This window comes from Neodiprion lecontei, chromosome 6, assembly GCF_021901455.1.
Source record: "Neodiprion lecontei isolate iyNeoLeco1 chromosome 6, iyNeoLeco1.1, whole genome shotgun sequence".
Lineage (NCBI taxonomy): Eukaryota > Metazoa > Arthropoda > Insecta > Hymenoptera > Diprionidae > Neodiprion > Neodiprion lecontei.
This window is the reverse complement of record NC_060265.1, coordinates 2040286-2064890: the sequence shown is the minus strand read 5'-3', so window position 1 is coordinate 2064890 and position 24605 is coordinate 2040286. Positions and strand designations below refer to the sequence as shown.

General features: G+C 40.0%; 1 protein-coding gene across 9 annotated transcripts; it reads right to left on the bottom strand.

The window, feature by feature from the left end:
- Positions 1–264: 264 nt before the first annotated feature.
- On the bottom strand, positions 265–24420 carry LOC107218702 (DENN domain-containing protein 5B). Of its 9 annotated transcripts, none has more exons than XM_046742621.1 (20): positions 23882–24420; positions 11168–11277; positions 9567–9787; positions 9286–9480; positions 8571–9042; positions 8358–8494; positions 8085–8272; positions 7750–7925; positions 7388–7599; positions 7080–7286; positions 6979–6987; positions 6564–6738; positions 6207–6471; positions 5358–5471; positions 4836–5079; positions 4484–4751; positions 4086–4398; positions 3822–3998; positions 3504–3714; positions 265–3401 (listed from the first exon to the last, which is right to left on the bottom strand). In XM_046742621.1, exons 1-20 carry the CDS (start codon positions 23997–23999, stop codon positions 3212–3214), a joined length of 4002 nt encoding a protein of 1333 aa, XP_046598577.1. In that variant the 5' UTR covers positions 24000–24420; the 3' UTR covers positions 265–3211. The 9 variants fall into 9 exon arrangements, with proteins under 9 accessions (XP_046598577.1, XP_046598576.1, XP_046598575.1 ...); XM_046742620.1 differs by having other exon boundaries at positions 4836–5100; positions 5358–5465; XM_046742619.1 differs by having other exon boundaries at positions 4836–5100; positions 23882–24419.
- Positions 24421–24605: the final 185 nt, after the last annotated feature.

Here is a 24605-nt window from a genome sequence, read left to right as displayed (position 1 = left end):
CTGGAGTAATTGGGCTTCAAGGATCCCAAGAAATGCATCAAAATCAAAGCAGAACCATCATTCGATAGCATACATCCAGATCTCTCCGTATTCAAGCTTGACCCTGTGTGTAATAATGTTTGAAAATTTCCAACAGTACTCCACCTATTCACAGTCATAGTCCAATGCTCAACCCGCCCTACAAATTCGCCTCAATTCAAGATTCTCCTAGGATACGTTAGAGACTAGAAAAACGCACGCATAGATATTGAAATAGAAACGTAATTTTGTCGTAATTTATAGTCATTTATTTCACTGTACAATTGCTTCTTAAGCTACATTATATACATACAGAAATATTATCTAAATTTCCGTAAGATTTGCGTAGACTATGTCTTCGCCACTATTTCCATTAGAAGTGATGTATGTACAAGAACAATTACGAGGTTTCGAGTAAGGAACAAACAAGTTTCAAATAGAATAATCTCAAATATTATCTAGTAACTATGCGTGAAAGGCATCACACAGACGTTCATCATACAATATACGCGGTCATATGAACAGAAAATGAGTGCGATCATTTAGTGCTGAAACTGAGATATTATGCATACTGATGCTGAAATGATCACGTCGTCACGAAACTTAAAAATTTGAATAAATAAAATGCCATTGATGTAAGCATTTCCGGCGCTTCAACTTTCGTCTTATAACAGTTAAAACACGTTTTTCTCTAAAGTGTGACTCCATTCAGACTTTGCTTTGTGTATTCAGCTATAAGTTTTAACAAACGAGACTTATTATGTTTACAAAAGAGTACGTATTGGTCAAGTATCGTTGATTTGGTCCTTTATATATTATGCAAAATCTGTATTTACTCAGTTTTTACAATAAATTATGCGTTACATAATGACTGCATTGAATTTGCTTCCACGATTTTAGATCCGAGCAAGATCCTTTGTGTTTGCAAATGATGTGGAAAAAGTAAGTTATAATGGCTATGATGTTCATAATAAGCAGTGTTATTACAGGATTGCTAAAGTGACCAAGCAGTGATAATTTCAGAAAACAGCTTCAAGAACTTAGGAGGAGCTGCATCATTACCAGCCCTATCCCCGGGAAATTCGCAAAGATAATTGATACGGCAATAAAACATAAGTCTATGGAGTCAGTTTTCCTTTCCTGATTTAACGTAGATAATAGTTAGACGAGAGCAGGTTTCAAACTAATAGTATAAAGTTTTTGGTGATGAGTTTCAAAAGATTATGACGAGGTATCGATCTCTCAGAACAGTCATGTCAAGGATAACGCTCAACAAAACTACATAAACTGATGATTAGTACATAGGATTATTGCAGCACAATTCTATGTGTTACCAAGAATATTATTGTCATAGTTGGCAGGACCGAAAAGACACGTTCTTGATAATTTGAAAGATATGACAAATCTTCGGCAGTCTTTGCTTCACGGTCAAACATTAAATGGATGGAAAACAAGTCCGCAGATTGCTGCCTTGCTTTCATTATCGACTTCAATTCCCATTAAATCTAACCAATCAATCTAACTCCACACATTGTATGTGATAATAATGTCGCCATAATTTATTTTGAAATTTGAATGAATTTGACCGTCTTGCGATGCAGGTATATATCGGAGTTACGCAAAGCCAAACTCGATGTGAATGCATGATAGTGAAACGGTAATTTCTCAATTGTCAGATTGATTCGTATGCGTATTCTAATTGAAGTCTTTTAGCAATACAATATTGCAGCGCATTACTGCTAGGGGTACATAACACGGGGGTGTACAACTTGTTTGAGAATCCCAATAAGATATTGCACGATGCTATAGATCAAGTATCACGACAGATCACGATAAATCAAGACAGTTCTATCCTCTTACAAGTATAATTTGTTATTTCTCTTTTTTTTGTTCCAAGTTTTTCTTCGTGTACGTTCTTCCATCTTACTTTTGATTCCCGTTCCATAGTATTATTTGATATCTTATTAAGGCTTTAATCAGGGACTCTTCGAATAATATGTGCTCTGCATATACAAAGAAATTAAACTATCTATATGAATATATCACCGCGTTTGCAATTGATACTTTCGCTCTAATTTTATTGTGCTTTCGATTACGCCTTATTGTTAGACTGTAATTGATTATTCAACGTAGAAACTCACATAAAAAAATTGGAGTATTTATAAAACTGACACCACTGACTTCTAAGTATATCTGTTACAATACAGAAAAATAAAAAGTCACGAGGAATATACAGATCATAATTATCTATACAGGTTCTATGGTAAACTGACAAATTTATTTGATTACGAGTAAAGTAGTAGCCTGTCGGTTTTGAATTAAGATCATAATAACTAATTATTGCTTGTAAAATTTATCTATCATTGAGTTTCTTCCATACAGGTTATTGACTGCCAATAATACATGTCCATGGAGATGCGATGATTTTTTATGTGATCAACAACGTCAATTCGACTATTTGGAGTATTACTTTTGATCATTGTCAAAGTGTGTAGAAAAAAACGCAGACATTTGAATGCAAAAAACCCGTCGTCATAATATGAGAATATCCGAATCTGCAGTATGTATATTAATTTCCTACCTACTATGTACACACGCTAACAGAGAGTGAGAAAAAAAATATAGAGAACAAAACTATATCTAAAAGACCCTAAGACTAATGTCATGTGTAGATTTTGTGGCATGTCATCACAATCTTGACGAACGTAGTAACAATAATAACATCTTTGGTACATGGGATCGGTTACATACTAACTAACATTTTATTTACCTACAAATATCACCTAACACATTGTCTTCGGCATTTATGTCAATCATCACGGCAAGTAAAGTCAGGTAAAATAGGAGAACAGAATTCTTCCTTTCTCTTATTATTCCGTGAAATGAAATAATATTGTCTTATAAAAATGAGTGAAAGAAAAACCAATGCTACGCGATCATCGATTCAAGTTTCTCATCATATTAAAAGTAAAGGTTGTCTAAAATATAGAATTCCAATCATGCCTTACGATTTAAATAATAAATAAATAATGATCTAAAATCTTATTCCATTTTTCACACGCTTTTCGGAAATCAATTCTCAACAATCCCAGTATCTTCTAAGTTTTCGAGAATAACACAAAGTATGTATATACCACTATAACACAAACACCTTATGCTCACTCTCTTTGAACATGGAATGTGAAATGCACGATTAGCAGATACTCGAAATCCCTTGAGTCAGGCTTTTCTCGAGAACAATGTGAAACTCGTCTAATGGTTCCAGTATCTGGATGAGGAAAGTGAGCAGCTGAGGACTCCTCAGGAAAGATATTTCCTCATACATGTCTACTGTTGACCTTGCTTCGCTCATCGGACTCAACATGCGATGCAGAAGATGTTCTCTGTTAGTTAAGTTGTAACGAATTGTAATAATATTATTACCAAGGAGAGGAGAAAGTAAAAACAATTATAAAGGACAAATAAAACATGGTGAACACACGTACCTAGCTCCCAGACAGATGAATAACTGAAACTTTCCATCTTTGCCCAAAGCTTGACTACATGTGTTTATTTGATCGATAAGGTGACAGTAGCTTCTTAAAATGTTAAACCGTTGATTATTCTCTGTCAGAGCCCTTCTGTCTCTACTAAGCCTTTGTGAATATTCATCCATTTCCTCGAGTAGAGAAATTTCAAAATTTTCCTTCACCCGCACTGTTGATCAACAAAATATACAAGTTAAAAGAATTGCGATTTGATGTTCAAAAAGTTCGCCAGTGAAGACTTCACCACGCGATTTAAAGCAATTTAAAAAAATTTACCGAAGTAATCCCAAACGTAAAGATTTTTCCCAAACAATCTTTGGCTCTTAAATCCAAATAGAAACGTCTGCTCAAGAGAAGGAACAAGGCCACTCTCCCCACACAGCAGTGCAGTTAATGAACCATCTTGAGGTTCTCTTCTGTAGTGAAATTTGACGATAGCATTAACTGCCTCTCCTGAAAGGGGTTTTGATTCAGTAATTGTATTCGCTGATCAATTTTGAAAAACAAGTTGTCTCACAAGCTAAATCATATTATTGTTACCAAGCATATGCTGCAGTTCAATATGTGTCAGCGTTATTCTTCTCGGAATGCTAGGTGAACGGCATCTGGGTGGAGTAGAACAAGATTCGACAAGTTCTTCATTGTCGATACTCTTGGGCACCAAAGCTCCGACCAGTAATCTTTCAGTGGATCCATCATCTATTCCTTTACCCAGCCATCGACCGCAAGGAAATTTGAACGTGTGTCCAGTTACCTCATTACGAACGACTATGTGTTCAACCATCCACTTTGGAGAGAGTCCTGTGTTATCGTGGCCTATCCTTAACGTCGATAGTACCCCCAAGTTTCTGTGCTGCACAGTAAAATGAGGACGTATTATAACTGCATAATTATGAAACAATAACTATCAAGTGCAAAGAAGTACGTTTAATACTAACATGAAAGACGAATTCTAATGCCCCCTTTGGGATGGAAACAGGATTCGTCTCGCACAAGGTACCGGATATAGCAACCCAGCTATTAGCTGTCGTTGTAGCGGCGCTGGCTTTCCTACTAGGAAATATTACCACTCGGTATGGCAATTTTGTTGTCGGATAATTATTTGTAAAGCAGAAGTAATCGACAGCATTCAGTGTCAAGAGATGATACAAGAACTGCTCCTTTTCTTCTTCACATCGTAAAAAGGCAGAACGTTTGTATTGACTCCTGCATACAAAAAATATAGGAGAATTAGTGGATCCCAATTGGTAATGGCGATTCATTATTTGTGTTAATTCATTGAATTGCTACCTGACTAATGCCGTGTCTGATAGCAAAGTCTTCAAATGCCTCGATAGCAATTTCTTTTCCAATGCAAGACGGACCCATGCTCTAGCATAACCGATGTGAGTTTTAATGTCTGTCATTGCTTGGACATTTCTTATATCGAAGATCAAAGAGTCTGGCAAAGGTCTTAAATGCTCTGGACCAACGGATTTTCGTTCCCCAGAAGATTTGTGCCTCTCTCTTCCTCTTGTTGGAGAAACTTCTGTTTCTAGTGCCAAGTTAGATAAATCTGTAGCCATTAAAATTTTATTATAGAATCGCACCTGCCTTGATTGGTTGATTTACAGAAGAAAACATTGCTATAAGCGTGCATTTCGACCGTTGTGAGCAATTCGCCAGCAAAGCATGCATAAGTACGTGTAACATAAATCTAAGACATTGAAACTATCGGAAGTTTCATGATTAAGAAAATCTGCAGGGCACTGAGTTTGGATGAAAGCTGAATGAAAGTAATAATCTCACCATCAAACCACAAGCAACGCTTACCATTAAAGTTCTCCTTCAGATATGAAGCAATTTCAAATATGTTACTGCTCTTAATTGATGAAACCAAGAGATCCGGGAACCCAAAAAACTTATTCGATGATTTCTCAACTATATCTTACAACATAAAAATGAAACAAGCAAACGTAAGAATATAACACAGAAAAAATAATAAAGTACATAATACATGGGGCTGAATATATTTCGCATTCACCATATTCATCAAAGACAATGTGACGGGATAAATTGAAATTTGTTAGTCACACAAGATGTCATTAATTCACCAGAAAAATTTTATATTGCAGAGGTACATGAGCGTGAACTAAGGTGCGTAAAATTTTAAGTGTTTGTATACTTGATAAATAAACCTCAGCAACGAAGCATGCATTTATAAAACGCCTGTAGAGTACGGATAATGAGGAAAAAAAAGACATTGACGAAGCAGTGATTCACAATCAGCACATATTCTGTGTTATTAATTTTTTTAACGATATCGACTACTTCTATAAGTGTTCAATAAATGGAATATTGATAACTTCATCAACAAAGCCATAATATAGAACAAGTGCGATTGATCTTCAATATAAGGGTAGAGGACGTACAATCAAGGCGCTTCCTGAGGACGCACCAAGCGAGAGCTGCATTTCCAATGGGTGAATAAATACTGTATTAGTTATAACAAACGAATATTTAAACATTTTATAACGATTTTTTATACCCTGAAACGTTTCAATTGTTATTAACAATGGGTGGAGTTAGGCATAAGGGACAAAAGCAGATAATTGATGACAAGTGACAACTATGCCATTTCAATTACTCATTTATAATTCATGTAACACCTCTTGAAATTACCTGGAGTTAAAAAATTGGGGTCTATACTTTTCGTCGCATCATTACACTCATCTAGTTCTTGATAAGTGGTCAGATGTGACCAGAGAGCACTTTTTCCTTGCTTGTTTTGCAGCCCGTGACTCCATACGCGTTCCAAAAGGTCGCAGAGGCTGGCAACCAGAGTATTTTCTTCAACATCCGAAAGGAATTCACCACCGTGACCAAGTGCTACTGCTTCAGAACCCATTTTCTCTACCAGCATTCGTTTCGTTTTGGACTTACAGTCCTAGAAAATTTACGTAGAATATATTAAGCACTCTGTTTCATGATATAATAATTTTTTATCCATACAAAAAAAAAATACAATTTTTTAAATACCTTGAGCAATTTTTCCACAAAAGTCCAATTGGCTTGTGCAATCAGTGCTGGGCTCATGTCAGTGGAAAACTTAGTTTGTGGTCGGGGGGACTGAGATTCTTGCGGAGTTTGTAGCTTTCCACTTGCTTCAATCATTTTCATTTTATACTTCCATTGTTTTTGGCCCCTCCGACTGCTGTGGGCAGACAATAATTTCACGTCATTAGAGGACTCCGCGCAAATATTCTGTAAAATCTGTCCTACATACTCAGACAAATCTTGAAAACCGAAAACATTTCAACATATTAAAACTATCTGTATTCTTCGTATTATGCTTTGACAGATAGAAAAAGTGCATGATTTTCTTTGGAAAATATGTGAACCAGACATGCAAGAACAGTCAGCATCGAAAGAACTCGTTAAGGTGTTATCTTACCGAAGTAGACTACATGGAGCAGCAAGAACAAGAAATGATGTTATTATCGATTCAATATTAAGAGTAGCAGTGTAACATTTAGAAGAATATTATGAAATCACCTCTGCGTTGGTTCTTTATTCAAGGCGACACCGTCGAGGAGTGGAAAACTTCGAAAGTAAGCTGCTCTGTGAGGAAGAATTTCGGTCGGTGGAACAGCCTCCAACTCGACGTTGTTCAGTCGTTGTTCAAGGAGTTTCTGCGTCGCAGTTACAGCTTGGCAGGCCTCATAGCAAGGCGATCTCACTATTCCTTCACCAACTTTTTGCCTGTAGAAGGAAGGAGTCATGACCAGAATATTTATCAGGGTAACGCGTCATTCGTAAGAATTTTTCAATCTCTTATCTCTGTCGAATAATGCTCAACCTACTTTAGTTGGGATATTCTTTGATCAAAGACTCTGATGTTAGGATCCAACTCGCTCCAAGCAGCTAAAACTTTATTATCGACAAGCGACGCAAACATCTGAGATTCCAAAAATCGTGAAAGAAAGGGCAAATGCTGGGCAGGCTGATCAGACAAAAACGTAGCCTTGTCAAAGACATGCATACTGTCTCTGTTGCACAACCATTCTTCTTTGTCCTAAAAATGGTTTTAATGTAATTACAATTGTGCGGCCGAATGTATACTCAAGGTAGGAAGATACTTTGAAAATCGAAAAGTAAATGTTAATTTTATGGGAAGCTTATGACTATATATATCCAACAAAATGTATGATACAACTTCTGTTACCTGGCTTGGTTGAATGACGAAATGTTCATAGCTTGAGAATATCTGTACGAAACGATTCAGAAATATTTCTCTCAGAGCATTATTGAAGATGAGAGTATCGTGGTACTCCTCTTGTGCAGTGAGTATCTTTTCTTTCGTCGTTTTGTCGACAGAGTCAATATCACCCAAGTTTACTCCTAGATAATTGATAAAATATAAACGTTTATTACGGTACTCGAAAAGAGTTATCAGAATAGCTTACATTCAAGTTTGCATTCCCTTGCAGTCTCAAGCAAAAGCAATTAGATTCATCACAGTTTCACTGGAAGTCAAGTACAGAAAATAAATTAACTCACCTGTCCTCTTGACAATGTCAACTATTCTTTGCAACGTTTCGGAGTGTGGTTCAGGGTCTGGCCTGTCCCAATCCAAAACGTCGTGCAAAGAATGTTTTCTTCTAGGATGGTGAAATCCTGACCCAGGAAGAGTCAAGCTGCTGGTCATGATATCTCCGTTAAAATAATTGATGGCCATATTGTCAGTCCTGAGAGAGAAAGTGAAAAAAAAAAGTAGTCAGTACGCAGTGCAGCTCTGAAGAAGACTCTAAAGATGACGAACCAGCAACTTACTTATCGGGATGTGGCACTTTGAATTTATTTAGTAAATCTCTAATTTCAGTAATGAATTGCAACCTGTGAGGAAACACCGGTAACTCTTCGGGTAATTGGATACTTTGTTTGTCTATATCTACGTAACACAGATTTGCCTGTAACAGAATGAATGCAAATTATCGAAAATTACTCATTTGGCAGTGCGTATGAAATAAAACAAGGTACACTCACTTCACTAGCAATTTTCAAATTGCCTCCTTCACTTTGAGCATGTAACCCCATGACGAAAGGTACCGGAGCGTCCAGAAAGTGGTGTAAACTAGCCGGCAATATTGGTACGTACACATGCTGCCAAGAGAATGGGAACAGAAGGGCAGTAATGCACTCCGAGACAACCATGAGTTTCTGAAAATCAGCACTTCTCAATAGTACTTGATTCTCCAATAACAGACAAGTGAACAGTTGTATTACGCAGTCGACTCCAAGCCACGAAAATACATCCTTGAGCGGATAGTCAAGCATTGGCAACTCTTCTGGCAAAGTTGGCTGATGTATGACGAGCTCTAGCGGCACCTTAGCTGGCTCGTCGTTAGGTACAAAAAACTTGAGAGATTTACCAGGAAGAGGTATTGGTACATTATAAAGAAGATTGTATACATAAGACTCTAAGCTAAGACCAGGACCCGGATGTCTTGGGACGCATCTGAAAAAAGATTAACGGTGCTGTGATTCTGGAAGCTGATCTACTAGGCTCGCTAACCAATGAGAATAAATGAGAAATAGGAAGTAGAGACAAGAAATCACTCAAATTGGAATATTGAAGCCCATATGTTGAGATAAAGTATCGCTCTAAAGAATAGTTGTCATTTCTTATTTCTTATTTCTTGTCTCACGTTCATACTGCTTATTTACTTAGTCTTTTTTTTCTGTTATGTCCAATACTGACTTGTAAAGATTGGTGAGAAAGGTACGAGCGGCGTGGAGGTACGGCTGCTGGCACAGCAGTGAGATAGACTTTGTGACCAGAAGTTTATCTTTGGTATAATCGTAGTAGCCGAGAGCTGCGCCTGGTGAGTGAGCGGATAATTTGAAATGTCTTGGTAGGGATCTTGTGTTATGACCATCTTGTCCTCTCCTGGGGCTAGAAGTTGGAAAGAAGTTTTTAATAAACTTGGAAAATAAAACCAAACGAATAAAAAAATATAGATTATGAATATGGGAGCTCACATAGGTGGAGTGCCGTTCTGTCCACTGCTCAGTTCGGTGATGTGCATAGATTGAAGGGTCTGCATAGCATGGCATATTTTTTTGTTGCGACACTCCTCGTAGAACAGAAGACTGAAACCATAGGTTCGATGGCCATCTTCTTTGGTGAGTACGAACGAGTGAAATGAAGGTTCGATAGAGTGCTTTTGGGTACGGAACCTCAGGCCGCTGGGTAAACAGAGCTGAAAATTGACACGAAATATTTATTCGAAATTCATCTGCGCATATGCGGTTGAAGAGAAGGCATATATCACGTGTTTCTTTTCACTTGGATAACTTGCCTACTTTTTTTTATTCACATAAATGAGAATCTACTGGATACATTATAAGTAGCTATACGGTTGACGCTCTTCTCTGGGCGAGTTCGGAACTACTCGTGTCAAGAGCCTCTTGGCCTGATAAAACTCGACCAAGCATACGAGCTTTTCCTTAACGTAACCGAGCACGAGTTGCTAGCAAAGTCCGCAATTCGGTTGAACTTACGGGGGTGTCACATACCCTTTTATACCTCGGCGACTTTGCTGTACTTGAAAAATTTCTGTTTGTCTGGTAGTTTCTCGGGCGCACGGGTAAAGATCTCAAGCAATAAACTAGATAAACGGATTGTACGGTTGATAAGAGATAACTAAAACAATTGAGGAGGGTGGGAAAAATGAAAAACAGAACGCAGTTTCAGGGGTGTTGAAACAAATTTTCCCCAAGGGAAAGGATTGACTGAATATATTTAAATATCGATCTGTCTTGTTCGCACGTGCGTCGGACCCCGGGATTTGAAAATTATACAGACGTGTATAAGTATCAAAGTCTTTAATTAGGTTTTCCCTCAAGTTTCGCAGCAGCTGTTATTGAGCCGCTAAGCCGGTCGTATGTATGTATGTATATATATATATACATGTATATATATAAATGTAGACCGCGGCTCGAAACCTCCCGACAAAGACAAGGAAAAATTTTTGGTTTTCGTCGAGACGATTCTCTCGAGAACGCCAACGAGGCCCTGCAGAAGACTTTTGGAAAGTTTACACAACAAATCATTACCTGCCATTTCTTTTTCGCATATAGTTATTTACAATTTGTACGTACAGTGTATAGATGTATCACAATATCGAGACGTGGAGACTGCGTAATAATAAAGATATCGAGCTGCACAAAGCTGCGCAAAATTCAGCAAATCTGTTCAATCAACGTAACACAGTGAGGAAAAAAAAATTACAAATAAATATTCCTGGAGACCGCAGTAAAGTACGTTTTTTCTTCATTTTTTGCACTGCGAAAAAAAACGATGGCTGGTGCCCGAGTAGAATAGTATACACGTATATCCCAACGCGATGCATGTATACGGGAGGGGCAAAAAGGGAAAAAAAAAACACATTTGCTTGGCACGTAAGCGTACGTACGTTATACAAGTTGAGCCGTGGTGCAGAGTAAAAGGGGAGAGAAAAGGGGTTGAGAAAGCTAAAATAGGCTGCGCAGTAAAAAGACCGGCAAAAATCGAAAGGAACTACACACTTCCTTATTATACGTACGTATATGCTCGTGTATATATCTAAAGATGAGCTTACCATGCAGACAGCGTGCTTGTCAAAGTGGTTCCAGGGCACGGAGTCCGGGTAGTGACCCAGAACTGTCCCTTTGTAAGCTCTGTCGAGGGGTGTGGATTGCAGCGAGTCGCCTGGAATTGGAAAGAGAGGGAAGATGTAATATTAATTGTCAAATTGAAATGGGGAAGAGATAACAAGAGAGAGAGAGAGAGAGAAACACGCAAGGATTCAAACTCGATTCGTTCGAAAGAAACATCCAGAAAATATCAGATATAAAACATTATTTTTATTATACGATAACCGTTTCTTTTTTTCATACGAATTTTCTGTGTGTTATTCTATAAAACGAACCGAAGCGGAATATACGAGATACTTGATTATGATCTGCAGAGTTTAAGAAAGATATATAGTATATTTTTAGGGGTAATTTCGCTTTGTTTTTTTTTTTTGTTCCTAATGCGTATAATTTTACAGGCATTTTTGCAGTAAAACTTGTATTTTTATAGCTTTGAACGGTGCGAACGGGGACGTTTTATGGCGGGTCTTCAGCACGGATATATCTCTATCATATGGACAGGTTTTCTTTTATGGGCTTTCGTTTTTAAAAGATCGCCTCGCTACAGTCACCGTACAATTTCGAGGGAAAGTTATGTTTACAATAGTAGGTGCTAGAATGACTGCGTCGAAAAAACGAGCTGTAAAATTACCAACGTGTATACATATATGTATAAGCGCATGCTGGTTACACTGGCTAAGTTCGCATAATGCATATTTCACCGTCGTCGTGCTGCAGGAGGAAAATTTTTCAGTGCAAACTGAGTAGGCTTCTCAAGCTACGGTAGATTGCAAAGACGTTTTTAATTAACTTTGAACCCGGCTCCGAAGATTTACGACACGCTGTGAAATTCTAAACTATTTTGCAGTATCTCGCTGGGGAAGGTTAGAGATTTCAATAAAACAGACGATGTGACGACAACCCTCGCGGGGCAGCATAATTCAGGGTGAGAAATATTTTATTTCCATCTGCTGCTGGAAAACTTTTGCACAACCTCAACTATGCGCAAAGCTATCAGCTTCTAAATTTCGCACGAATAAGATTCCGAATATTCTCTACTATAAACGAAAAGTATTGTATGGAATACAAACGGAAGGTTAAAAAAAAAAATGCGCAGCATTAAAACGGCTCTCACTACATTCAAATTCAGATGCCAAATTTTTGCAAATATCTTTCAAAGACTTTGATCGTCACGCGATTGAGCCGGATCGCGATCAATCTTGCAGAAGCAAGCAGCATCTGGCAGCTCTGTACAACAACTGGGATCGAATGAATTTGTTTATATTACTCGGCACCGAGGGGCGTTATTTATGCACATAGTATAGATATCGCGCTCGTGTGAGTTATTAAATATTCGACGGGTTTGTAAGTGGGTGTTTATGGAGCAGTTCCTCTTCGCTTATTACAGGTCGCCGTAAAAGTTGAGAGCAGTGATGCATCTTCCATGACGATCGTATGATCAAAATTGTACCGACGCACGAAGTGAGGATTGGTACTTAGGAAAGTTTGCGGACATTTTTTCAAGTCAATTTACGACAGTTCTAAATTCAACATTAGGTATCGTAGAGTGCCGAATTATCGCCTTACGATTTCATCCTGCGCGGATCGATGTTTCAGCGACGCAAAATAATGTATGTACATACATGTAAGCCGCGGCTCGATATTACGCTGGGTGAAATCGTGTCGCCTGCCTGAAAAAGAGAAACTCAGTTTTCGTTTGCCATGTTACGAGACGAGGGTTGAAAGAGTCGGATATACGCGCCTCGCGGGGCCCAGAGATGGCGGAGTTTTAGAAAACGAACAAAACGCGAAGAAAAATAATCAAAAAGAAGAAATAAACAACTTTCCGCCGTAGCAGGGGGCAGAGGACGTAAGAATATCACATATTTCCAACCCCTCGTCTTGCAGCTGGGATCGGTCCCATCGCGCGTTGAAAGTCAGGGGATACGTTTCGATATTCAAATTTAAAATGACGACTTCGAACCGCCCGGCTTTCAACTCGGTGTAATTATTCCGAAATCCGTTGAAAATACTGCGTTATCCGTTCACGCGTCACTCACGTCGGCCCCATTCTCGTGAATTAATACGAGACAATGAAATCTTATGGTGCTCGAACGAATAGAGGGCGAGAAAATCTTGGGGAAACGGTCTCTTTATGTCTCTAGTGTACCGGAATACCGTAGTTACATCCTCTCGAAAGTGGGTCGAATGAACAACTAACAGTACTAATACAAGAACCAGAGGATTACGCGCTTATTACTCTACAGGCTACACGTACATTTCATGATACTTGCGTATAAGGTATATATCTGTGTAGGTACTGTACGCAAAAAGGACTTTCGGAATCGGCTTATTTCAGAGAGAGACAGAAAAATTGTATTTTGTGTAACAAGGAGGCAAACGTAAATTTGCAATTTGAGTCGTAGGTGAGCCAAAGACGAATATTTAAAATGCACGCGAGGCGAAAACATCGTTGACTCCTTGTTGCACACGATTCTTTTTATAACAAGAGCACGTTGTGCGTTTGTTCACGAAGCGCGATATTGAGGTCAGGGTCGCGTAACGTCATATCTGTTCGCGACTGCGCATGCGCGCAGTGCAGAGAAGATCACTTTCAACTCCTGCGCGCATGCGTATTCGCAGACTCACTAAACGGGCACTTCGTGACTCGTGTACGGAAAACACGCGTAAAACATACTCGCGTTACATAAATACCATTGTCTATGTTTTTCTCACGATAAAATCACTTATTGAACGCATTAAATTTTGACTATCTCTTTTTCGTCCGCGTACGGACTGTAAACAACTTGGCAATTAACCGTAAGATAAATTGTTCGAAGCTAAACGTTACCCGCCCAGGCAGACGAGACAGACTAGAACACGCGAGCCGACTGCTCGTTTAATCAAATAAATAGGCGAGGAAGTGGGAACGTATGTTTCAGCGATGCAGGGACGGGATTCATTCCTTCGGCTGTCGCGGCTAGTCAACTCGGTTAATTGACCGGAGAAAAAGACGGAGAAGAAGTCCGCGGAGCGCTTTTCTCCCGTTCGCCATTGTTCTTGCAAAGTTACGTCTTTCACGTAGCGTTGAGCGAATAAAAAATTGAAAGTTTATACGAATGCGGTACGAGGAATGACGGTACACAGAATTAACGCCGCAGCTAATTCTACTACACATGCAAGGTAGAATGTTAAATTTAGTAAACACCATGAATACCTGCGCAGAGTCAACACCGCGAGACTGCAAAAAGCACATTTTTAAATCACTCCCCCATGCTTGATTACAACAATTTCGCTAGCAGCGTTGGGCGCGCACCCTTCGCACCTTATATACACGGCAGTATTTCTCGTTCCAACCGAGAGCACCTAGGACAGAGGGGTCTAAATCTGACTCATGGTTGAAAATTTCAAGAGAGGAAGTGCTGGTTGTAAAAAACGGCTCTTTTTCCTCCCTTCTATCCACCCCTCATGTTTATCAACGGACCGAGCTCGCTGCATGCAGGGGTGAATTTTTGAATCTCCGAGTATCTTCGCAGTCTCGGGGAGGATACTTGTACTTTTACAGTATTGTAGTTTGCTCGAAGACCCCGACCTTCCTAGCGATTACCACGACGTGCTGATAATTGGCCTTGCAGCCTCGATAATTAGAATGTTTTCAACGTTCAATTGAAAGAAGCACACTGCGCGATACACGTACCGTCACTTAAAGTTCACGCATACAGGCACCGTCCAATCGCCACCCCCCACCATGCGTGTCGTGCTGAAACCATAAAACCGAGCCAACCCTGCAGCATCCAACAATAGATCAGGGGCAGGTTGTTAATTTCTTACTGCTGCAGGAGCCGCGACGTTTCCTCTTTCGGCTTTTTTCCCCGAGGGTCAAAGACCTCACGTGGTCCCCTCTTGTGTTCTCCATTCGTTCGTCGTCCGCACCGCAAAACGAAGTCAGATCCCGCGAGTCGAGGTTCGGCAACGAGCCAGACGTTAGACGTCTCGTCCTGCGTGCAATTCTGTCATCGCCGAAGAAGGAAGTTGAATGATGTCATGGCTCGATCATTAGCGATACGAATGTCTAATCTCAAGGGACAGAAAACCGGTCCAATTCCCAGGGCGCGAGTCGAAAATCGGTAGTCGAAATTCTGCTTATTTTGTCTGCAGTACGCGGGGGAAAAATACTCGGATATACAAGATAAACCGTACGATTTCGGGGTATATACTTCGTGTGATTGGGTTTCTCCCCTACGTTCACCATAGGTCTCGCGGTAAAGTATAATAATAAAACCTTGCAGGTAGTAAGTCTTTCGCTTTTGTTCAACAGGGAGAACGAGAAAAAGAAAAAGAAAAAGAAAAAGAAAAAGAGAAAGAGGAGATTTACAACGTGACCTTTGACCCCTCGCCCAAGGTTATCGTCTACCGCGCACAAGCTGATTACATATATTAGAAAAGAGCCGTGGTTGTTCGTTGTGTCGTGTCACGTGTTGCGTACGCGATTAATAGTTTGTTTTAAAGAAACGATTGGTGCCTTGAAACGGTTGATTTAATTTATCAGTATGGAGCTACTATCACTGCTGCTCGACGAAAGCCACAAGTCGGTGTATAATCAGAGTAAATTGACGGCAAATTTTCAACGTTACCACAAACGCAACGAGATAAAAAGTAGAATTACAAGAAGCAGAAAAATGTACATGAGATTTCAAAGCACACGTAGTAGCTGACTTGGACGCATATTTTACACTCCTGGCAGGCTTGTACGCGACAGGCGGTATAAAACTTCTTACTTTGCTCCGTGTGCTTTTTTTCGGCTCTTTCCTTCTTGTTTTTTGTATTCATGTTTTTTTTTTCCAAGTTTCACTGCTCGTGCGGAGAACGGTAATTCTGGAAAAAAATTTCTTTGCAGTTGGCGGAACGCCACGTTCTGCGCTGCACGCGTTGTCGAGCTTCCAATAAAAAGAAGCAAACCCTATTTGACACGCTCGAGAGTCTTTGAACTCGCGAAGCTAGGCTTCTTATCGAACGATCCGTAACAATTCGATCGTGTAACCGCACCTCCGTCCACCATCTACATTGATAATGTCGACCCTCTTCATCTCTCTGCAATTCAAAATTCGTGCATATCTTTCGGTATTTTTCCTCCCTGTATCCCCGACACGGAAATGATGAGAATACTTTTCGAATGTAGCGCCTTTCCGACACATTTCGTCTAGAGCATTACGACGCCCCGATGTATCGCATTTAATCAAGCCGATAGCTGCCTCTGTGGATACCAGCAGCGCATTAGATTAAAGAAAGAGGAGAATGGCTTTGGGAATAGCTGCGGTGGTCTACAACCGCCGTCTCTGCTCACCCATACGATCTAGGGCTGAAAGGGGATGAGTTGTCGGAACGATTGCCAAGGAGATAAGGATATAAAAGAGGGAGGAAAGGAAGAGGAAATGGTGGGCAATGCCCAAAAACCCGAAGGCTACACGAAAACACGGGAATCACGTCGGTTTCTTCTTCTACGGACGTTTCTCTGAGAAAAAAAATAATACAGAATACGAAACCGTGACACGTTTTTCGATTTTTGTGACAATACCGCGTTACATAATTTATTTATGCACGATAAAAAGATTATCATTGTTGTCTGCGGAGATTATAACTGTCGGATATAGGATTCGTGGAACTATTTTTCAACTAGTCAATTTTCACCTTCGTCTAAGGATCTGTCGATTAAACATACGTGGATGTAGGAAAAATTCATTCGTATCTTCAATTTTTTTTCCAACAATTACAAAATTCCCGGGAGGCGGGAAAATTCTATTTCCGGTCAATCAATTGCTCGAAGCTATCAGCTTCTTAATCTGTCCCCGTCCGGCTCTGAATTGAATTGCAAATCGATTTCTCAACGATTCGAAGCTTTATATATTGCAGGTAATGGTACGTAGGTATATACGTACGTATATAGGTACGTATAATAGATAGCTATACGAAGGAAGGCGGGAATGGCGGAGTTTTCGACTAACTGATTATTATTTACCCCGCGCCTTATATAAAAACATGCGCGCGCGAAGTGAGGACGAGAGAGGAGAGAGAGAGAGAGAATTTAAGGCATGTGATTTCAAACCCTGGCTCTGCTGCAAAGTCTGACTTAGTACATTATACAACGCAGCAACACGCCGCATAAATATCGTCGTATGTACAGTGCATATTTATTCAATGAACTTTATAATGAATTCAAGATGATTACTCGAGTGAATATAGATAATTTTTCAATTTGAATAATTCCCTCCACCCTCTCCTCATTTTACCAGAATAAAACGAGCCCGCAAAGTCGTTCCAATTTATATCTAAGAAACATTAGGAAATCTCTTTGTAATTTATTCAAATCTTACGAAGGTATGCACATACCGTACAAATCACAATAAAGTTGACAATTTGCGTTTAATCGTGCGGAAACTTTTACAGGATATTGTTATTTCACCACACTCCAATAAAATATCCTAAAGTTTGAACGAGTGGAATGAAATACTTAATAAATTTTAATGTAATTGAGAATATTCTATAATTCATAGCCATAAGAGCCTGATTGAAAATCCTTCGGTAGCCATTCGTGAAATTACACAAGAGCAACATTCACAATAAGCAATGAAATCCGTTTCCCGTGAAATTCGAAATTATACGGCGTTCGGCGGGTATAAAGAAATGTTTAATTCGATGCGTGGGCGTAAGAATGACGGCGTCAGACCTCCGCTTGGAACCTTCCTTAGACTTAGAAAATGAGCGAGGCCAACAATAAATAGCAAGCAAGAAGAACAACACAGGGTTAGGGACTCGGTTAGACTCCGCGTACATACTAACTGTGGTGTAAGAAAGTATCGATCTGGCGTGCTTTCTCCTTCCCTCCAATGCGCCTCGCTCCGACAACGAGGGAGTCGAACCTTAACGACGACAATATGAATCAGACCCACTCGACATCCCTCAGCCGGCAACAACCCCTACAGACTGCGGAGCCCGGGAACATGATGTCATCATAGGCACCCGTTCGCTTGTTACAACCTTGCGAAATATTCGGAGATGTCCGATTAAAATTAGACGGAAAATATTGAAGCTGGTTAAAGAATTCCGGTGGGAACTAATTCATCTTTTTCCTATGCGAATGGCTGAGGGGCGGAGGAAAATTTGCGTAAGATGAAATTCCGCGCCGACGGACAAAGGGGAATATAAATTGGCCGATGCGTTTATCTCGAGTTCCATTGCACATGCATGTGTAAAACGAGGCGTATAAACAGACTGAATCTGCGCAGTACCGAGCAGAGGAGGACAATGCACTTCACTGATCGTAGTCGGTGAGGTTTTCTTCCCTCTGACGGTCGGATCTGCGCATATTAACGTCAACCTTGAAATAACGCGGTAAACGTTTCAGACCCGCGCGGTTAGATCGGAATGGAATAGCTGGTTTCCTTGTTAGTTGTTTCTACTCGTACGAGTATGAGCGGTGCATCATGTGGTTCGCATTCAACGCCTGTAACTCGTCCGAGTCGTAGCTAAAAATGCACAGTAGGGAAACGGATGAAAAGATGGTTTTTTTATTTTTTCAAAAATTAAAATTATCATCCCCTGAAGCGATGACGCGAAAATCGATATTCACGGATCTGTCTGGTTAATAATTTGTCATGCGAGAAGCACCGGATTTGGGTGCGAAATTCTTTAGGGGTGGTTATTATTAAACGCGTCTGTAATAACGGCGCAGTTCCAGTCACCTTCGCTTTTTGCCTCGGTGTGGGATTGAAGGAGTAGGAAAGGTACGGAGACACGGAAAGAGAGAGGGAGAGAGAGAAGGGGTTCGAAGCCCTTGAAAGATTACCGAGGATGCCCTTCAACCCTCAAGAGCCTTTCCCTCGAATCGCCCGGCGCCGCGTCACGTCGTTTGATAAGGAAAAGGCAGTGAAAGGACGCTGCTTGATGTTATATACGCGTCTATGTGTCTACGCGTGTATAAGGATGTATGAATTTATGAAACCGTCTTCTCCCGGAGAGCGTCAAATTTAATCGCGACTTTTAGCAAAATGAATCGAACCCCACCGACTTCTCGAACCGCTGCAATGGGCGCACAGATATTGCTTTAAATAATATTTGGAAAATCGAGAATAACGATAAGGTTTGCAGAACAGGATCGAAGGAGATATTTTAGGTCAAAGACGAATACTCTTTAATTTAAACTCTAGTTTACACATAACCAAAGAAGCCTTGAGGGACAATAAAAAATAATACGCGGATCGACGCGGTTTACATACATGAAATTAGAATTACGTCTCTTTCTTCGAAGTGACATCCTTTTTTTCATATTATTAATTAATGTCAGCGTAGCTTCGATTACTAGTAATACTATTACTATTTTTCGCTTTCCGAGCGTTGAATATTTCCAGACTCTTTTTCCATTTCACATCAGACTGCTCGCCTTGAGAAAACAAATGGTTTGGTAAGCGGCGGAGTTTAGATAAAATGTTGGATAAGTGACGTCGTAAAACTCAACTTTGTGCGTAAAGACGCCGACGCTCGTGCGTTTGTATTATTGTATGAAACGTGGGACACTTCGGATAGATCATGGAAATTTATCGTCTCGCAATTTTTGATATCTCTGCATCGAGTCTAAGTCATTATTTATAATTCCAGGAATGTTTGTTAACATCAACACATCAAAAAAGAATCATAAGAATCGGACTCGACATAATTTCGGCGTGAACCGGACTTTTGCCGATGATATATTAATGCAATTTGTATTTGATAAAAAGAGTTTAAAATACATGCAGACACATCGATTTATAGGATGCTGCGTTGAAGAGGATCAATTTTATTCGGTTTGTAGTATTTGCTTAGAATTGATAACACTTATTCAAACCTACCAGTGTAACTTTTGAAATAAGAATCATCACGTGGTTAGGATAAAAGTTTTAAACGTGCAATAATTTATATTATTTAACCTACAATTAATATACTCATTGATATTTGTATTTCGGCCGGTATTTTTCTCAGACGAAGTAATTTTTGCGACTGTATATCAACGCGATAATAATTATATATATGGTATATATATATATATATGCGTAGGCGATGTGGTCGAGGAAACAAATATATATATACATATATCCGTACCGTTGTACGTCAAACCAAAAACCGCGATACAGGCCAATCTTGCATAAAAATTCAAAGCGATGTTGTTAACACCGTTGTGATGAAAAATTTGCGACGAACCGAATGCGTGGCACGCTTATAAATTACTATTCAAGTCAAGATTCTTATATAAAACAAGTCGTTTATAATTAAGAGTCCGTACAATAACCCTCGCGGGGGTATTAATAATTACCTTGCACAGCCGTAAAACTTCTATCCATTCGAGCAGTGGCCGCGACGACTAAGCACACCCGAAAGGTCTTACGTAATTAGATGAGGGACCAACAATAAACGAGCGCGCGGTTCGCCGGGCTAATAACCGATTTAATATACTACGCGCTCGGAGAGTCGGCAGGATCTAAAGAAACGTCTGAATGAAAGAAATTTCGAGTATATATAGGCACAGAGAGCAGGTTCCGGGCGAAATCTGGGCAAGGGAACTTTATTCGGCGACCTTTGCGTCGACTCCATTTTTGGAAATATTTCAGGCGTACCCGAATCAGCCTGGGATGGTTCTCCGGCCCATCCGTATTTGTTCAACGAGTATACGGAGCGTGGGCATAAATACCGTTGACCTAGGCTGGTCTATGTTTGCCTATTGTAGTCCTCTTGCCCATCGTACTTTATCGATAAAGATATCACGCTGTGCTGTGCTTCAGCTGCGTCTAGGCGATAGAATCTTTCAAGAGAAAATTCCAAAAAACCGATCGTCCCGCTTTTGTCGAGACGATTTGACAAGAATTCTTTCTTCCTCGAGTTGCCCGCGTCGCAGAACCAAAGATCAGAGTACCGCAGGACCGAGTTTACGGTTTTGAATTCTCAGGGTAAGCTTCGAAAATGGATGTATGTATACGTACATATGGGGCATTCCACGTCAACTGTGTGAACGGTTGACCGTGAAATTTTTTAATTTCTTCAAGGATTTTTTCTTTGTTAGTACAACCCGTGAAAACATTTCGAAAAAATGCAAAAAGTTTGATCCTTTGAGTTTTGAAACCAATTTCTAAAACACACAAATTAATTTTCCTGAACCAAGAAAATAGACATTTGATTTTACATTGGCTTAAAACATTTCCATGCAGGATTGTCAGATTGGAGGGACGTGTTTTTTATATATTTTTTTTGGTACAGTTTTTTTTTTATATTCATACCTCTTCAAAATCTATTATAATACATACCGCATCTCCGATTTGATTACTGATTTTTTTTTTCAATCTTTCTCTAGTCTTTAAATACACTTGCGATTTTTTTCAAAGTTGTATAATAGATATTGTACGAGTATGAAAATAGAAAGAACAATCTAAGAAATAGGAAAAACCGTCCTTCGCCTCCGAATCTTGCGTGGAAATGTGTCAAATATGTTCGAAAATGTGTTTCGAAAATGGAATGTTTTTATTCTTGTTTTTTAAGATGGATTTCAAAATGCATAAGGAAAAGACGAATGATTAAAAAGGAAAGGAGAATTTTTTACATATCTTCAGGGGTCGTACTTACACGGAGAAAACCTTGATGAAATTAAAAAGTTATGGTCCACCGTTTACTGAGTTGGCGTTGAATGCCCTATGCATAGATACATATATACTGTCTAAGGCGAAAGAGGGAAAATTAATGGTACAGCTGCGTCCCTCAAAGCGAAGGTGCTGGTGGAGGAGGGAACGGAAATACGTAGGCCGAATTTCATCCTTATTACACCAAGTGTATATATACGAGTGTAAAAGTATATTTTCGGTGAGAGGAGACTTGGGATTTTTTTTTCCCCTTCTTATTTTTCGAAGACTGCACACACAGCATCCCAGGTCAAATTCCGGCCTGCTGCACCCGCATGAAAGGGGATACTTTTAGAGTCCGGCATATACGGTGTGGTTCACGATGCTCGAATATATTATACGCGTAGTTTCGGAAAACCGAAAAAAAGATGGAAAAAACCGTGGGAAGAAGAAACAATTTCTGATATGCTTGTGCGCGGCAACGTTTCCATATTTTTTTCGCACATTTCTTGACCCAGCAGGTAGAATATATTACAAGTACATCGAGAATAATTTTCAGATAAAAATGTTGACAGTTTTATCGAAAAAATGGGAAGAATATGGATTCGACGGGCGAGGAGAAATTCCACTCACGAGTTCGAGCAACCTTTGTAGTACATAGCTAGTAAACTTCAGTCAGTCACACGTACGAGTAATTGATACTAATTAGCGGACACGCGGCGAGATGCGTAATTACGTTCTTTTTATCCTTAGCTCAGCACGTTCCAAGCTGCAAGCCGTCTCTTTTGTTGCACGTGAGTATGTGACACGAATACGTAACGTTGTATGTGAAAATGCAAAAAGCGAAAAGGAGAAAGAGAGAGAAAGGGATATCGAAAAAGGAGCAAGGAAAATGTAACGGAGCGTGATAAATGTTGGTCAACATATTGTCTTTGTCTCTCGTGTTTAAAACCGACCTCATTGCAAAGTTCATTCGTGATTAGGCACGAATCTTTCTCTATCCTCTGAGGTTTTTGGAGCGTAACGGTTCAGCAAATAAGCTTACACATGCATCACGAAAAATCAACGTACGGGTATATCCGTGAATTTTCGAGGCGGCGCAAGAAACAACTTTTTATCGCCAATGCGTCCCTTCGCTCCCTGATTTCGTTCGCAATTTGTTACTACCGATCGTTACTCGCGCGCGATTTATGACAACGGCTTTCGCGCCTTTTTGTTTCGCGCGCTCGTAAACGCGCAGGATTTGCGGAAACGTATTTTCGTGATAATTTTTCATTGCCGTCACCGTTTAGCTAGTTTACTTTCAAGCTTGTCAACACTTCTGTCCGAAAGCGTGACGACCATAAACGCGAACAATCTCTGCTCTCGTGTGGTATAAATATCTGTTTTGTGCGTTATTCTTTTATTTTGCGGAATACCGTGCACTTGAGCGTAATTTATGCTGTCGCCTGTCCACCAAGGCCAAAACTTTATAAAAATATCCCGCTTCTCTGTGTCTACTACCTTTCGGTATCTCGTCAAATTCGGTAGTAAAACGTAAGAGTTTAAGCGGAGGCTGACAACGAGAGATAACGGCATTTAAATCGAGAAAGAAGGTTGCAAAGTTGGAGAGAAATCCGCGTGAATTTATCCTCCTCTCTGTATTACGTTTATGCATCGTATATTGTTACGTTTAGCAAAACTGTAACACTTTATGAATGTATTACGCAATTTGATGTGGTTTCGCGATTACGCAATACGCGGAGACACGTTGACACGACGGAGTTTGATCAACCCGAGTTTTAAACTTTGAAATAATTCACGCTACGCGCGGTGCAACAATGCGAGTCATTGTATTTGTATTGTATTGTTGGTGAAGTAGGTACGAGTTTGAAACACCGTTCGTCACGGTTCAGAGGCCATCCGGCATCCTCGTATTATGGTAGAGCACGAGTAGATTATACATTCACAAATACTTGGCCCCAATGTAAATACCTCTCGAGGCACATTGTACAGCTATGTATGGGACAACGGCCTGACGGCCTGATTTTGAGCGATACTCACCGAAAAATCTGTCCGGCTCCAGGCCCGAGTCCTGGTCCAATCCACAGATGACAAAGTAATCCGCAAATCGGGACGGGTGCTGTTCCGGACCCCGAATCATATCCAGACTCCCGTTCATTTTTCCGCAGCTTTATAGGTATCACACACGTTTTACTTATTCGTTCGCGATCTTCCTCCTCGTTTTGGATGTAATATCCGATTTACAGGATTGATGCCGCTCTCTCACTCACGCACGTGATTATTATTCAACCGAATTGGTGGACACATCCTCGGCACAACTGTCATTTCACACGAGAGCGAAACGACAGCTGATGTTGACACGAACGAGACGTGCCTCTCTCTGTTGAGAATAATTGATCTTTCCCCGACGCCCCGAAGTTGGCTACTGAACAAATCACTCGACGATACGTCGATTGGTGTTCGCGTCTCGATTGCGACCACTAATCTCCTCTCCGCCATAGACATAATAACGGATAGAGTGGGCAAGTGATGTGTACAGTCGGTTTGCCGACTTTGCGCAGTGTGTTGTGCGCATCCATAAATGCGTGTACAAACAAGGATAGATAGAGAGCTACATGCAGTACTGTTTATTAATACCTTGTGCTTTCGGCTAATTTGGTTTTGATCAGTAACAAAATACGTATTACGTGACAATGACTTCCAATCTCTCCTATCGGCTGCATCGCCAGTCATTGTCAAATAATTCGTATAGAATGGAGCTCGC

What these genes read in the sequence shown, in the direction of transcription:
- LOC107218702 (XM_046742619.1), bottom strand. Translation starts at nt 23,999, where the DNA reads ATGAACGGGAGTCTGGATATGATTCGGGGTCCGGAACAGCACCCGTCC. An exon ending in ATTTGAAAATTGCTAGTGAA is followed by an intron (nt 8,495 to 8,570) that starts GTGAGTGTACCT and finishes ATTCTGTTACAG; the next exon opens with GCAAATCTGTGTTACGTAGA. An exon ending in CATTAGAATTCGTCTTTCAT is followed by an intron (nt 4,399 to 4,483) that starts GTTAGTATTAAA and finishes TTTACTGTGCAG; the next exon opens with CACAGAAACTTGGGGGTACT.